This window comes from Cadophora gregata, assembly GCF_030347475.1.
Source record: "Cadophora gregata isolate MNR1 chromosome Unknown scaffold_18, whole genome shotgun sequence".
NCBI lineage: Eukaryota > Fungi > Ascomycota > Leotiomycetes > Helotiales > Ploettnerulaceae > Cadophora > Cadophora gregata.
Window position 1 is genome coordinate 1,008,395 of NW_026695941.1, and position 14,062 is coordinate 1,022,456.

At 48.0% G+C, this 14,062-nt stretch overlaps 6 protein-coding genes across 6 annotated transcripts; 3 read left to right on the forward strand and 3 right to left on the reverse strand.

The window, feature by feature from the left end:
- Positions 1 to 4,823: 4,823 nt before the first annotated feature.
- On the forward strand, positions 4,824 to 6,355 carry ONS95_006736 (uncharacterized protein; the record flags this gene model as incomplete). The annotated part of the gene is made up of 3 exons (XM_058500210.1): positions 4,824 to 4,973; positions 5,775 to 5,844; positions 5,955 to 6,355. 3 exons carry the CDS (start codon positions 4,824 to 4,826, stop codon positions 6,353 to 6,355), a joined length of 621 nt encoding a protein of 206 aa, XP_058350046.1.
- A 497-nt stretch (positions 6,356 to 6,852) lies between these two features.
- ONS95_006737 (uncharacterized protein) lies at positions 6,853 to 7,567 on the reverse strand (the record flags this gene model as incomplete). The annotated part of the gene is made up of 3 exons (XM_058500211.1): positions 6,853 to 6,993; positions 7,108 to 7,248; positions 7,412 to 7,567. 3 exons carry the CDS (start codon positions 7,565 to 7,567, stop codon positions 6,853 to 6,855), a joined length of 438 nt encoding a protein of 145 aa, XP_058350047.1.
- A 258-nt stretch (positions 7,568 to 7,825) lies between these two features.
- ONS95_006738 (uncharacterized protein) lies at positions 7,826 to 9,307 on the forward strand. Its single transcript, XM_058500212.1, has 3 exons — positions 7,826 to 8,039; positions 8,185 to 8,429; positions 8,572 to 9,307. The coding sequence occupies exons 1-3, from the start codon at positions 7,905 to 7,907 to the stop codon at positions 9,158 to 9,160; spliced, it is 969 nt and encodes a 322-aa protein (XP_058350048.1). The 5' UTR covers positions 7,826 to 7,904; the 3' UTR covers positions 9,161 to 9,307.
- Positions 9,308 to 9,995: 688 nt separating this feature from the next.
- Positions 9,996 to 10,540, forward strand: ONS95_006739 (uncharacterized protein; the record flags this gene model as incomplete). The annotated part of the gene is made up of 2 exons (XM_058500213.1): positions 9,996 to 10,182; positions 10,353 to 10,540. 2 exons carry the CDS (start codon positions 9,996 to 9,998, stop codon positions 10,538 to 10,540), a joined length of 375 nt encoding a protein of 124 aa, XP_058350049.1.
- A 338-nt stretch (positions 10,541 to 10,878) lies between these two features.
- ONS95_006740 (uncharacterized protein) lies at positions 10,879 to 12,198 on the reverse strand (the record flags this gene model as incomplete). The annotated part of the gene is made up of 1 exon (XM_058500214.1): positions 10,879 to 12,198. The coding sequence occupies one exon, from the start codon at positions 12,196 to 12,198 to the stop codon at positions 10,879 to 10,881; it is 1,320 nt and encodes a 439-aa protein (XP_058350050.1).
- A 725-nt stretch (positions 12,199 to 12,923) lies between these two features.
- Positions 12,924 to 13,572, reverse strand: ONS95_006741 (uncharacterized protein). The gene has a single exon (XM_058500215.1). The coding sequence runs from the start codon at positions 13,540 to 13,542 to the stop codon at positions 13,150 to 13,152; it is 393 nt and encodes a 130-aa protein (XP_058350051.1). The 5' UTR covers positions 13,543 to 13,572; the 3' UTR covers positions 12,924 to 13,149.
- Between the last annotated feature and the right edge of the window lie 490 nt (positions 13,573 to 14,062).

The following is a 14,062-nucleotide window of genomic DNA, read 5'->3' on the forward strand; positions in this document are numbered from 1 at the left end:
CATCTCGCAGCATGGCAGGTGGATCACCAGAGCTGCCTATCCATGTTTGGTTACCTACAGCACCTTCCTCTCTCACGCCAGATCAGATCAGATCTGATTGCCACGGGCTCGGAGATATTGATTGTGCGGGCAGCTAACTATCTACGGAGTAGAGATCAAATTGTATCATCCGTAGATGATGCAGGAACAGATGATCGGAGATCAGCCAGCCAAGGGGCGGATAGGTAGCTTGAAGCACTTTACAGTGGCCGGAGTGTTGTTTCCTCCTCTCCTTTACAGAGATGTTAATATTAGTTGATCAAGCCGTCCATGTAATCGTCTCGTTGGTTCGAGTAGTAGGAGGACTCAGACACACACAAGCAAGCACCTTCACAGTTCACACTAACCACTAGCCGGTACAGTAATAAGCCGACAGGAAAATGACTATGATCGCCTCAATATCCGGAGCTAGGTTCATGCCTTTGACCTATCAGCAGCTCACCACCTAGCATTTTCAGCCAAATGGAGTAGTCCTCTGCCACGAACGCAGCGGGTTTTCTGTCATGAATCATGGCATGGGGTGCCATACCAGCCTTTCACGGGAAAAAATCGCAACGAATTCGTGAGAGGAGAAGGGCTGACTTGTCTCATACGTTTGCTGGCTGGAGTTTCATACAGTAGGAGGACAGGCAGGAGGGGAAGCTTGCTCTTCACGCCAGACGACAGTCCGCAGACTGTCTCGTGCATGCACGGATTCTCTACCCCGTGCTGCCGGCTCCCGAGCATGCTCTTACTGTAAAGTCTAAATAGTCGGTGACGCGGGAACTTCAGGCCAGACTACTACTAGAAGAAAGACAGCAGACAAGAGCGGAGCGGTGTGGAAGAGGTCCGATATACAGTACTGTAGTAGCCAGTAGTCCGAGCACATGCACTCTCTCACTTATTCGCTGAACATCAAGCCACCTTCTCTTCTGCCCTTCCTGCCATGGAATCATATGATTTCCTCTACACAAAAGAAAGATAGGGGCAAACAGTGAGTTGAGTGCTTGGTGGTCTGGTGGTCCGGGAGTCGCATTCTGAAATGGCTGCATGCCCCTTTTGCCCTGCAGAAATATGCCCTGCTGCCATGCCAGGTACGCTGATGGTCTGGAGTGACATGCATGAGGACATGACCAACCCCAACCCCTGACCTTCGACGCCTTCGACTGGACTTCGAGAACAAGCGAGCTACCCACCACCATTTCGCGGTGCCAACCGTTGAGCCAGTTGAGCCAGTTGAGCCAGTTGAGCCAGTTGAGCCAGTTGAGCCAGTTGAGCCAGTTGAGCCAGTTGAACCCAGTCGACCCTAAGGTAAGGGAGGGAGAGGGAGCCACACCACCAGTGCCACCACTAGGCCTAGCCACCACACCTGCAGTGACCACACCAATTCCAACGGCGCAAGGGGACACTGCCAAATGAGGAGGACGTCCCGCGCAGCCGTCCGTTTTAGTGCTGAACTCATTTTGGGTGTGGCTGACAGTCAGCCGAATTTACAGTACAGTACAGTAGCGGTTTCCCGAGATCCACAAGCGTCAGCACCTGCGATGCGATGCGATACGAGCTTGACATGGCGGCTATCAAACTATTGCTTGTCGACAACATCAATAGTAATGATTTGGAACATGTGAGGCATCCGCGTCCTTGAGACGATTCACTGTACCATGGATGTGACCGCTTCCGTTACTCGAAATACGCTCAAGAAGGGTGTCACCGCCAGATAATGCGGTTGAATGGCCTTGCTTGGTTCTGCTGGTCAAACGACCCGCTCATCGCAAAGATTCCCTTTTGAGGAACTTTTGAATGGTTTTGAAGTCAAGAAAAGAGTTTCGTGATGTCGAATGTAATTTCCATTGGCTTAACGCAAGGGGCAAAGAAGGCGCCAACCGCGAAATCCAGCAAGGTTCGATGGCAGCACTGTGCGCACGGAAAGCCTGCACTACTAGACGCTGTCAAGCAATAAATACCTGGGATAACCTTGAGTGCCATTATTGTGGAAGAAGGAAAATACCTTTGCGCTGGCCATCGTTTGCAAGAGCTGTTCCTTGTCAAACCACCCCACTCCCGTTACACTTTTCATTTCTGAAGCCGTTTCTTCTTGGTATGATATTTCGAATTTCTTTGCGCGGCTACAACTTATTCCATGGTTTGCAGTCTTTTCCAGACCATATTGGAGATGTCTCAATTTTCGGCCTGTCAGATTCATCAGCAGTCAAGTGACGGAGAACGATCTGATTGACGCATCACAATCTTCATTCCTAAACCGGGCACAAAAAAGCAACTACCCCAGGTCAAGGGCAACCCAGCGACCATAACCATGGGTCAAGCTTCTCCAGGAACGAACAAACTCCCGAAACTTTCCAATCGCAAAGCTAGTGAACCCAATATTTACGTCGGAAAACTTCGATGCAGATCATCGTACGACTTTTTCATCACTTCTCCAGAGTCCTCGACTCAAGGGTTCAGGTGGCGAGTTCGTTTTCGTCTTCTTTTTTCTCGCAACAGACATGTGCCATGCGTCAGGATCTTCAAGATCGGAAATGTCTTCGGCGTCATGTGGACCGCTAAGTCACCATAATGAAACTCGTTCAGTCCTTGATGTAAGCCCCGTATCACTACTATGGCAACGTGGGAAGTTGATGAAGATGAACAGATTGCTTGTCGGCTACTTAAGAGAGACTGACTGTGGAGGTGATCGAAAGTGCGCCAGTCGTGCGGAGCAAAATGCTTTCTCGCTCGCAGAAGTATGTTGAGTAGGTGAAGGCGTGGATAACCAGATATGGACAATTTCAGACGGTTGGTACTTTGGTTTCGCACCCTTCGCTGCTTCCCTTTTACCCAACTCGCTTGGCCTTCTATTCTTTCAATCCTGACTTGGGAGGCTCTCAAGTACGCCTGAGTCGATTCATTGAAACGTTACTACATTTATCGTTCTCAGTCCTCTGCGAATTTCAATCTGTCTGCCAATATAGTTTTCTCTTTCACTCACGGCTCTCAATTTCAGCTTCAGGATCCAATCCGCAATTTCAATTGACCTTGCAAATCCAAACACTGACAGGAAATATGTCTGGAATCCCACTTAAGTATAGCATGATGCACCAAGCTGACTTTACTTTGTTCAAGCTGATTTCAAGTCCCATTTTCCTCACCCGTAGTGGGCGGTCGTGATGGTGTCCAGTACCCACAGCCATTCCCACACCTCAATATCTCGGCCAGCCACGATGACCTCTATTCTAGCACAAGAGACATGCTTCACCGTTCGTATTGGGCAGAGGAATGAATGCTTTTGCTTCTGTTCTTGGAGCTGACAGTACTGCAAACCGGGTATATAAAAAATGACGACCGCTTCAAGAGCGGTGAAGAACGATGGTCCTCAACCTTCTGTCCGTGCTTCGGAACGCTTGCATCTACGCTACATTCATCAACAAGACGGGAAATTGGATGTTATAGACTGACAAAACTACATTTACTTTTGCGGAACAAGCGGCGCATTTCTATGGGATGGATTTACACCCGACTGAAAGTAACTGCAGCATTCCTTAGCCAAGACTGGAAACGTTAATCTACCTGCGCTCTTCACTTTGGTCAGGAGTCTATAGCTTGTAGTCAGTAACAACATGTCCAAAGCTTTTGTGCTAATCTGGTACGCCTGCGCAACTTAGTGTGATCTCTCGGGCTCTCAATTGTTTCTCGCAGATCCCCAGCACAGCATTGTGAGCCAGAAGTTTGCCAAGCCATAGCATATAATGGCTATACTGATATTGCTGGAAGCTTGGGTAGTTGTTAAGTGCTACAAGATACAAGCTAGGGATGGTTACGCTGCTGTAGTAGAAGTTCATAGTCGATGGCTTACTTGCTAGATATATTGCTATTAACCATATCACATTAGACCTAAATGCATCCAGTAGCTTTGCCTACATAAAGCATCATCCACAATCAGACAGAATCATCAAAAGAGTTCATCTCTGGTGCTTCAAGATTAATTCACATCTTGGACTCATGTAACAATAAATTTTTCAATAACTGTCCTCCTTCCCCAGACAATCCCATCACTACACTACGGTGGTAGGTTGCATAATAAATAGTAAAGTATAATGGCTTCGCATTATCTCCCCTCATTCTGAACTCCCATTGTTCTGCCCTATCTCTTCCTCTGCCTGATTTTGTTCTCAGCAATACCCGAAGGTATGTATGATAAACAGACCCTCGCTTAAGTCTAGCTCCACTTCAACCTAACAAACAACATTTGACAGGCCTGAATTCAAATATGATAAGTGGACCCAGTGGTAGTAAGTAAAAATAAGATATCGCTGTGGCCATATTGTGTAAACCTTGAACAAATTCTACCACGACAGCCAGAACCTCGATCTCACGCTTTTTCTTTAGACGATTTTCGATCTACATCTCATCACAGCCTACCACATCTTATAACTAAATTCTCTGTAGGTCTCGTTTGTGATACTGAAGGTCTGAAATTGTTTTATTCGTGCACAGATCACAGATCGACATTCTCTAAGGGAGGATGTGGAACATGCAAAAAGCACATGTAGTTTTCTTTCAAATCAACCAGTTCAAATTTCCCCGCCTCCTCCTTTGGTTTTTATACAAAGACCGAGTTCTTAGCTATGTCTATGTATCATACCCTTTGTGTGTTTCTGTTACATCAATTCCTATGTTCCAATCTTCCCTCATTTGGATCTCACGAGCCACTCTCTCAGTCCCTCTTCGTTTTGCTAAGAGAATTCCGTTCAGCCCCAGAGTCTCTCACCAAAACACAAAGACTAATACCACCCTAGACACCAACCATCATGTCATCTCCACTTGAGATCCGGGACAACCTTCGTCGTCAAATCGCCCTCCTCCGCGACCAAATTGAGGCAAATATTGACATTTGCCTCGCTAGTCCAAGCGTTGCCAGTCATCAAGAGCGTGCTGTCCAACTCCAGGCCGATCACATGGTAAGGTTTGCTACTTTTTCCGTTGTACTCAGTTGTCGATCTTTGTTGTTTTTGGGGGTTCAGTTCAAGCGCCTTTGAAGTATCCCAGACTTTTTGTACCTGTGTGTTCTTCGAAGTGCTCCCCACGTCCTTGGGGCTACACCTACCCTCAGTACATCCATGGATACTCCGAAACTCTCAGAATACTCTTTTCTATCTGCTTTGAACAGTATATCACTATTTTACCCTATCCTATAGTCTTGTAAGACACTTGCGGGGAGTTTCACTCCCTCTTTGAAAGCAATAAGAGCCTTATCAGGTCTGCAGCCAAAGCATAACCCAGTCCTCATCAGTCTATTTGTAGCTTAGCCCAGGCTCTAGCTTCTTCACTCACATAAACAAACAAAGTGAAGCCCTACTTTTGGAGATTACTCCTCGGTTCCTTGGTCTCCTTTCTCCTCACCACGATCACTAATGAAGCTTCCTCTCTTCCGTTGCCCCACCAATCCCACACCCAGACTCTTTTTCGTGGCTCGCTTCAATGCCCAATAGTTATCGTTCGGAACAGACGTCCCAGATGAGATTTTGCGGGTCGGCGAACCCAACCAAAGAGCCTATGCATTCGCAATAAGAGATCGAGAATACCAGGAGGCGCTTCAGTAGGTTTTAGACTGTCCCTTCCACCCGAAGTCTGATCTTTTCTTCCTTCTTTTCTTCCACGCGTCGCGTCGATCTCCCATTTTCGAGATCCAAGCCTCATTTCCTGAGATCGACTCTCACCTTTCTCACCTTTTTTGAACAGAGTACTAACTTCTCTGGCAGAGAGCCCTCCTCGCATTCGCCGACGCCGGTGGAATTGTACTCGCTGTCCCTCTCTACAAGAGAGACTGCCGTAAGTATCCATCCACCCATCTCCACAACCGATGTCTCTATCCTCTCCCCATTAAATCCACATTCACGATCTGCCCAAGCAGACCCAGACACAAGCTAACATTATCTCAGGCAACGGTATCGTCCAAGCCCGCAAGGGAAAAATCCATCGCCTCCTCCACTACAAGCGGTACTTTCCCTCCGACCGAATCCCAACCTGGCTCCGGGAGGAGCAGGTCCTCCCCAACACCGGGATCTTCTACGCAGTCCACGCCGTCATGAGCAAGGACGGCAACATCAAGCACTTGGACCGCCTACGGGGACCAATCGGTGAGCCGGGTGAGGATGAGAGTGTTTGGAAGTGGATGTTTTGTGATTTGAGGGAGGATGAGGATGCGGGCGCTGTGGTTAGGGAGAAGAGGCGGTGGGGTTGGGCGGGGAAGTTTGGTTTGACGGAGGAGAGGGCAGGGGGATGGGTTTGGGGCAGTATGGATACCAGGGAGGATCCGGAGAGAATGTTTGAGTTGGTTTAAACCGTTCTGTGTTGGTTTGGGTGTTGGGTGGTGGGGAAGAGGGGAGTGTGGTTTGGGGCTCCTGAACCACAGCCAGAGAGATGACTTGATCTCAATGACAGATCGACTGCTGCATTGCACGAGCAAGCATATGACTTTTCCCATCGTGGTTCGAAGCTGGACAACTTGCACAGAAGAAGGTTCTGACTGTCCATTGCTCGGTCATATAACTCTTGCTTCCCAGGTATTTTCCAAGTGCAATTTGATCGTAGAAAGCCGCAGCTTCCCAAGGACGACTCAACAGCCAATACTGAGGAATTGAGCGTCCATACCGAAAGTAAACAAGCAACAGGAATAAACATTGAGATTCAAGAAAACCAAGCCAATTTAGGCAATATACAAAACAACAAGCCAAACAAACCAGATGGAGTAATTACACACACAAAAAGAACTCCAAGTCATAGCAAGACGAAGAAATATTTACTATACATTACCCCGTAATATAATCTACTCTCACTTCAAACTCCATTGACAGCCTTTCCCCTCCCAGGTGCCTCCTCGAACCTCGCCTTCCACTTCTCCTCTTGCCTAAACAAAGTCACAGCTTCCATGGCGCTTGGCGTTCCATAATCCGGATCTGCTCCTCCTTCTAACAAAGCCTGCTTTGGTCAGCTTTGCCTCTCAAGACGTGTCACTCTTCCGCTCCTCAATCAATCTCATCATTTATGATGAAGGATGTGGTGAAAAACTTGGAACCAAGTAGAAGAACAAACCTCAATAACCTCCGCCTCGCCCTTGAATACCGCACCCGCTAACGGCGTCTGTCCTCGATCATTAACTCGATTTGGATCAGCTCCGTGTTGGATGAGGAGTTTGACGAGCTGAGGGCGGCCGTGGTAGGCTGCGAGCATGACCTTCTTCTTATCAGCTGTTTTGTCTCATTTCTGTTCATTCAGATCCCGTTGCCCAAAATGACCAGTCTCAAAGACACTTGTATAAGACTAATATCAAACACGAAAGAGGGCCTATTTGGGAAAGCTGCAGCTAAGGACTGAGGACATTTCTCGGGAGACATACAAGACTATCACCCTTCTCGTTCATCATATTCGCTGGTAAACCAGCCGGTAAGGCCTGTTGAAAGATATCCATCTGTCCTGCTCGAGCAGCATCGTAAATCCTCGTTGCGAAAGCAATTGCTTCTGGAGGGAGCTCTGAATCTCCTTGGGTTGCCATCTTCTTGTCCTTTCACTTCAACTCCTCTCAGTCAATCTCCAGCGCAAAGTCAAGAATCTTCAGATGAAAACAATAAGACTCATTGAGACCATCGAATTGATATAGAATAAGCAGATTCCGAACTAGAAAAGGCTTTGTAATCCAATCTCTTCCATATTTCTGTCGTCAGATGTGCAGGGGTCTATCACATTCAGTAGGCGAGGCACTTGATGACATCGCATTGCAGTTCAATGGACCTCAGCCAAGACCTCGGCCAGCATCGGCTTCGACCCCAGATTTTGGATCTCTGCTTCTCGATTGCTCATTCTTCTCCAAACAATCAACATTTCCATCCACAATGCGCGTTCTTTTTCGACCCTCGACTTCGCTATCTAGCAGGCTTATAAGATGCTATTCTACACAGCCAACACCTTTGGTTAAAGTGTTTGATGTCCCTGCTCCGGGCAGTGGAAGAATTAGAATACTGTCTCTGGTGAGCTCGGCTTAACATTTTCCAGCATTTACTCTTTCCCCCCTCGCAGTTTGTTGTCCACAATAGCACATCTGTTCTCTCTAAAACTTATAATCCAAATTCAGAAGTACTTCTAGATATAACAAAATGCTAATCAGGTCCTCAGGCCCGCCCCGCAGCACGCAATGCCATCTCCCGCCAGCTCCTCCAAGAACTCCGTACAAATATCGACTTCATAGCCTCTGAGTACGACAGCCAAGGCAATGAGCTTCCTGCGAAGAAGATATTTGGAGGTGCGGCAGGGACGGACCATAAGGGGCCTACGAGAGCTGTCGTGCTTGCCAGTGAGGTAGACAGCTGTTTCTGCGCGGGGGCGGACTTGAAGGAGAGGGCGGGGTTCACTGCTGAGGAGTAAGTATCCATTGCTTTTAAAGACATGCAGGAATTAGTTCCAGGCTCGCACATTGCGATTGCAGTCCTCGAAAACAGGAAATTCGACGCAATTGAACGATGCGAAGCTCAATTGATACTAAATAAAGCTAACAACTCCCAGAACAGCAGCCTTCCTTTCAAACCTTCGAAACACCTTCACAGCCCTCTCCATCCTCCCCATCCCAACCATCAGCGCCGTCAGCTCTCTTGCTCTCGGCGGCGGCCTCGAACTCGCTCTCTGCACCACCCTCCGCGTCTTCTCCTCCACAGCACAGGTTGGGCTTCCAGAAACCCGTCTGGGTATAATCCCGGGAGCAGGAGGAACCTACCGACTCCCAGCCGTCATCGGGCTCAATCGGGCTCGAGACCTCATTCTCACTGGCCGCAGAGTAAGTGCACCCGAAGCATATTTCCTGGGTATTGCGGATCGGCTCGTGGAGGTTGTGCCGGAGGAGGGAAAGGAGGGCGAGGAGCACAAGAAGGAGTTGATGAAGAGGTCCAAGGATGAGGTGTTGAGTGCTGCTGTGAAGCTTGCGGGTGAGATTTGCCAGGGAGGGCCGATTGCTATTAGGAGTGCTTTGCAGGCTGTTACGTATGCGCGGGAAGAGGTGGAGAATAAGATGTATGAGAAAGTCGTTGGAACGGAGGATAGGAATGAGGCGTTGGTTGCATTTAGGGAGAAGAGAATGCCTGAATTTAAGGGAAGATGATGCTGTAAGTTATGTGAGTTGATATGATGTCTAGAAAGACAGCTTGGAGCGTGTCTATCTTGAGCCTGAAGCTCGGAGTACTTGCGTAAATCCAGAGGAGCAGCTAGGGCTAAAGTAACACATCAAAATGAAACATGCGAACAGAGCATCACATTCAAGCAGTTTTCGAGTCTGACAGGAGTGACAGGATGTGAAACTGACGTGTAGAGTTTCTTGCCATTGCTCCCCAGTTTGCATGTACTGTTCTTATTGCGGACACAGCTCCGACACGACACCAATAACAAGGGTCAGGGAGTGGTGAAAATGCCATGTTCTAACGCCATGGCAATCCCAGAATCTGATTCTTCAACACCCTGAATCCATGATAGACTTCGACAAACTATCTGGAAGGATTGTTTATTCTTCCGCAACACAGTATTCAAGATAGAAAGCAAAGAAAGCAGCATTGTACAATCACATGCTCATTCTCGTGCTCATGCACATCGCAGCGCTGTGTCTCTCCATCGACGATTCGCACTACAAGTGCCTCTTCTCTTTCCCCACAGCCCAGACGGGAGCCAGTTCAGCCAGTGGTGATGGGCGCTGGCCAGAACAAGCGAGGGGTTGGAAGGAACTGTGACGTCAACAAGCTAGAGCTCCAGCTTCCCTCATAAACAAAGCTCCTTCTCTTCCGTTTTACATTTCCTCTCACATCCATCTCCCAAGCTCTAATTCAATCCAGTCAATCCAATCCCAATCCTTGCAAACCAAAATAAAACCAAATACACCAAAACACAACACAACACAACACAACACAACACAACACAACACAACACAACACAACACAACATTCAATATGTCTTCATTCCTCACATGGCGCACCGTCACCCGTGCCACCCGGGCACCAGCTACTAGCTTTGCTCCCCGCGCTTTCTCTACGACTTTCGTAGCTCGCAAGAGTGCCACTGAGACGGTGAAGGATGGTGTCAAGACTGTGGATAGAAAGGTCTCGGATGTTCTGGTTGACGGAATTGAAGCCGGTCGTAAGTGTTCTCCATATTGCTCTTTTGGCTGGGACGCCACCCCGTCATACATCGTCTATCTGCAAAAGTCAATTCCCTAGCTTCTCGATTGGTGCTCTCTGTCTGCAAGAACAGAATATAAACATAGGAATCATCTTGAAGGAACCTTGGCTAACCCTCCCCTTCAACAGAAACCGCCGCCCAGAAAGCAAAGGAGGTAGCAGGCATGTCCACATCCGAGATGAAGGGCAAGGCCAACGAGGTTGCAGGCGAGGCCAAGGGAAAGGCAAACGAGGTAGCTGGCCAAGCAAAAGGAAAGGCGAATGAGCTCGCGGGCGAGGCAAAGGGGAAGAAGGAAGAGATCAAGGGGAAGATGTGAAGTGGATGATGGAGAATTGGAATGGATATGATCAGCGGTGGAATTGTACGATAGCAAGGCGCTTTTGCATGCATGCATTTTAATGAATGCCCGATGGGTTTATGAACTCGATACGTATTGGCATCACTTGATTGACAGACTGTGATGACATTTGACTTCAGTAAGTGATGAGAGAAGCCCGCTTATTCTGCTTGTTTCCATGCATGTAATTCGACTTGTCTAGATAGCTTCAAGTATAAAGGCTAAGTCAATCAAGCACTCCAAACTCCCAATATTGAGACAACTAGTCTCTTGGTCCCAACTTCAAACCAAGAACGCAAGACAAAGTCCTCTAATACCTAATCTTCCACAGATTCAGAACAATCATCCCACTCATTCTCACCGACCTCTTTAATTTTTTCCTCTGTCTTCTCCTCGCCCAAAATCCTATCCAACCTCTCATTGATTCCGTTAGCAAGCTCTCTCCACGACTTCGCCTGCATCGGCTCAACACCGCATTCCAACCGTTCCGCTGGACACTCCTCCTCTGATGACTTATACATCTCCCCTGTGCCCTTCTCTGTCTCCTTTTCAGCACGTATAGCAGTCATCTCCTTATCCAAGGCAGCAAAGGCCACCTTGCTAACCTCACGCATCTCCTCCTCCTTCTCAGCTCCAGACTGCACTACTCCAGATTCAGCATTGCTGGGATCGCTAGTAGCTACTTCCTTCTCGAAGGATAGAAACCCAGCTAGAACCTCTGCTCGAGTGTGAGAGCTAGGGACTTGCGGTCTCGCCGTAGACCATACGTGGTCGAGCATTTTCCCCTTCTCTACCTCAAGCTTCTGTTTTCTAGACTCGTGGTAGAGTGCAAAATATACCGCTTCAGGGCAACGGTTATTGAATTTAGGTTGTGATTCTGAGGCTGAACTGGGGATTTGAGACTTCGTATCATGAGAAGTGGATGACTCGACGACGATTTTCTCCTCGACGGCTATAGTCTTGTTGTCAGTGACAGGCTCCGTCTGTTGCATCGCTAGCAAAGCCCTAGCATCATCCCCCAAGGTAGTCGACGTGGTTTCGGGCTTTGGTAGAGAAGTTTTGATCCCGTAAGCATGCAACTCTTCAATTAGCTCTCGTTCCAGATTCCTCAATTGAGTCCTCCTTGTAACTTCCCTTCTCTCTTTCTGGATCGCAGCTCTCATCACCGCAATTTTAGTAGCACAGTAGTCGAGAAATTTCATCCCCAGACTCCAAGCCAGAGACTCAGTCACATCACGGACACACGTAACAGCAACCAACTCCATCTTCTCATAAACAGAAACAGCCCACAGCACCAAGGGACTATCGCTCAAGTGCCCACGCAACGTCCGTGGCTGATGGACATCGATATCCGCAATTGCTTGCTGAAACCACTCCTTCTCCAAGTCTCCAGTAAAGCTACCGGACTGACTTCTGATCGCACGTCTGACGGCAGCCATTGCTTTGTCTCTCGCATATTTGCGATCAGTGCCGCGGAAATCCACTTTCCTGCGGCAAAACAACAAGAGATTCTCGATCAAGAGTTGCAGAAAGAAAACTTCCAGCACTGCCTTCCTTACCTTTGCGTTGGGCAAAGGGAGAAGCGGTAGGACTGTGATGCCGATGGCGATTGGAAGTATGATGCCTATGCAGACCATCTTGGATGTCATGCGAGATGCCATGCTTCCTGGGATCGATAGGTGTAGTACAGTGTGAAATGTGCAAAGTGTGTATAATGTGTAAAAGGAAGAATCGCTTGTGAAGTTTGGGTAATGAGAAATGAAAATTGAAAGTGGGCGACGCATCTAAAAGGAATTCGAGGAGACACTTGCACATAGTGCGACTCAAGTCCAGCCTTTATGAGAAAATAATGTTCGTCATAGTCGCAATGATCTAGGAGGTTGGCATGGAACGGTCCCAAAGATCGTTTGACGGGTAGGGCTGGCTAGTTCCATTGTCCTACACCAAAGTCTCCAAAATAACGTTCCGTCAATTAACTGGGAGACCGAAGGGGATAAGGTAACTGTATTCGCGTTACGACGACAGCCCATGTGGTTCCAGAAGTATAGAACGGCTAAGAAATTGTGGACCTGCTAGGAATATGCAAGCTAGAACAGACGAAGAACGAAGGTACTACATACCAAAGAGGAAAGTGATATCAGATCGAATCGTCGGATGGTTACGCCAACAGTAGTAGTGACAGAGCTTGGTATAATGGCTTTTGTGGAGTTTCTGGAACCCATCTCCCACGGTTCTAGTGGTGTGAGTGTGGAAGAGGTTGGCAGAGTAAGTGTTCGACAGATGGTTTCGTAAGGTGTCTCTGTGCTCCTCAGCAATTGCTCTCATGTTCAATAGATTTTGGATGGTTTTGCGACTCGTCTGATGGAAAAGAAGAAATGAATATCATGTAACTTCCTCTCCTGCATCACTGATATGGTGAGAGGTAAAGTTCCATGAGCATTTTTCATGCTCCATACCAAAGGTACATTTCTGTACGAAAGACATGACACATCCTTCCATTCCCTTCATGGACCCCTTCTCCCTTCATTATCACTCGCATACTGCATCTTCTCACCAATGACCCTCTCCCAGCTTCCAACGCCCCCATATCACTTCGTGTCGCAGGAAGCCTCAGCCAACTTCTCCACACCTCTCTCAATAAACACCAATCCATGAGTTTCCTCAAATTTCATCTTCAACGTATCAAATTCACAGACCCGGAATTGGCTACCAACTTCAATAGTCTCAATCTCCTCTGAATAGCCCACCTTCAATTCTGGTCTCAGGCCGACTTCCTCAAGTGAGATGTTGTGTCGGATGCGTTCTACGTCCATTCCATGCTTGTAGCGTGTATAGCTCTCACCACTGCGGCGTGACTCGACGAAAGCTTGGGCAATCATGACTATGGAAGCGAAGGTGAGGAAAGCCCCCAAAGCAAGACCTCCATGACTCGTGATAGACCAGATGATGGCTAAGATGCGAGTGAGGAGATTGTTGTCCATATTGTGGGTAGTTTGGAAGATGTGATTGTTGCTTTGCTCCGAAAGAGTACGCCGCGTCGTTGTGATTTGTTCGAGCAGTGTCTTTGCACCTGATTTGCTATGATGTTGAGACAAGAGAAGTCGTCCGGTGATATCTCAAGCGAAGGATTGACCGTATCGAGTGCACGTTTCTGCTGTTTGCACTTTAGTGTCGAATTTCAGCTGCTGGGAAAGGAGATGACCTATTAATCACCTAACTATCAGATACCCTACGGTCTTTGGTTGCTCCTTTTGTTGCCGCCTCTTTTCTGAGCAGCTGGTACGTGTTGTTCGAGTGACTTCGACGATGGTGAATTGAGAAGTGATTGAAAGAATCAGCGACTGCCATGCAGGTATTTTTGAGAAGGAAAAGGAAATGGCTATGGATGCACCTGCTTCGCAACGCCCCTCGAGCGAAGAAACACCAAACAGCAGTCACAATCTGCTGCAAAACGCGATCGGAGTAGATCTATCAGCAGTGGCGCCCTTTTGAGATGTCCCT

Excerpts from the sequence above, each read along its gene's own strand:
- ONS95_006741 (XM_058500215.1), bottom strand. The coding sequence starts at position 13,542 with ATGGACAACAATCTCCTCACTCGCATCTTAGCCATCATCTGGTCTATC.
- ONS95_006738 (XM_058500212.1), top strand. The coding sequence starts at position 7,905 with ATGCGCGTTCTTTTTCGACCCTCGACTTCGCTATCTAGCAGGCTTATA. Across the intron at positions 8,040-8,184 it reads GAATTAGAATACTGTCTCTG|GCCCGCCCCGCAGCACGCAA; the intron begins GTGAGCTCGGCT and ends TCAGGTCCTCAG. Across the intron at positions 8,430-8,571 it reads GCGGGGTTCACTGCTGAGGA|AACAGCAGCCTTCCTTTCAA; the intron begins GTAAGTATCCAT and ends AACAACTCCCAG.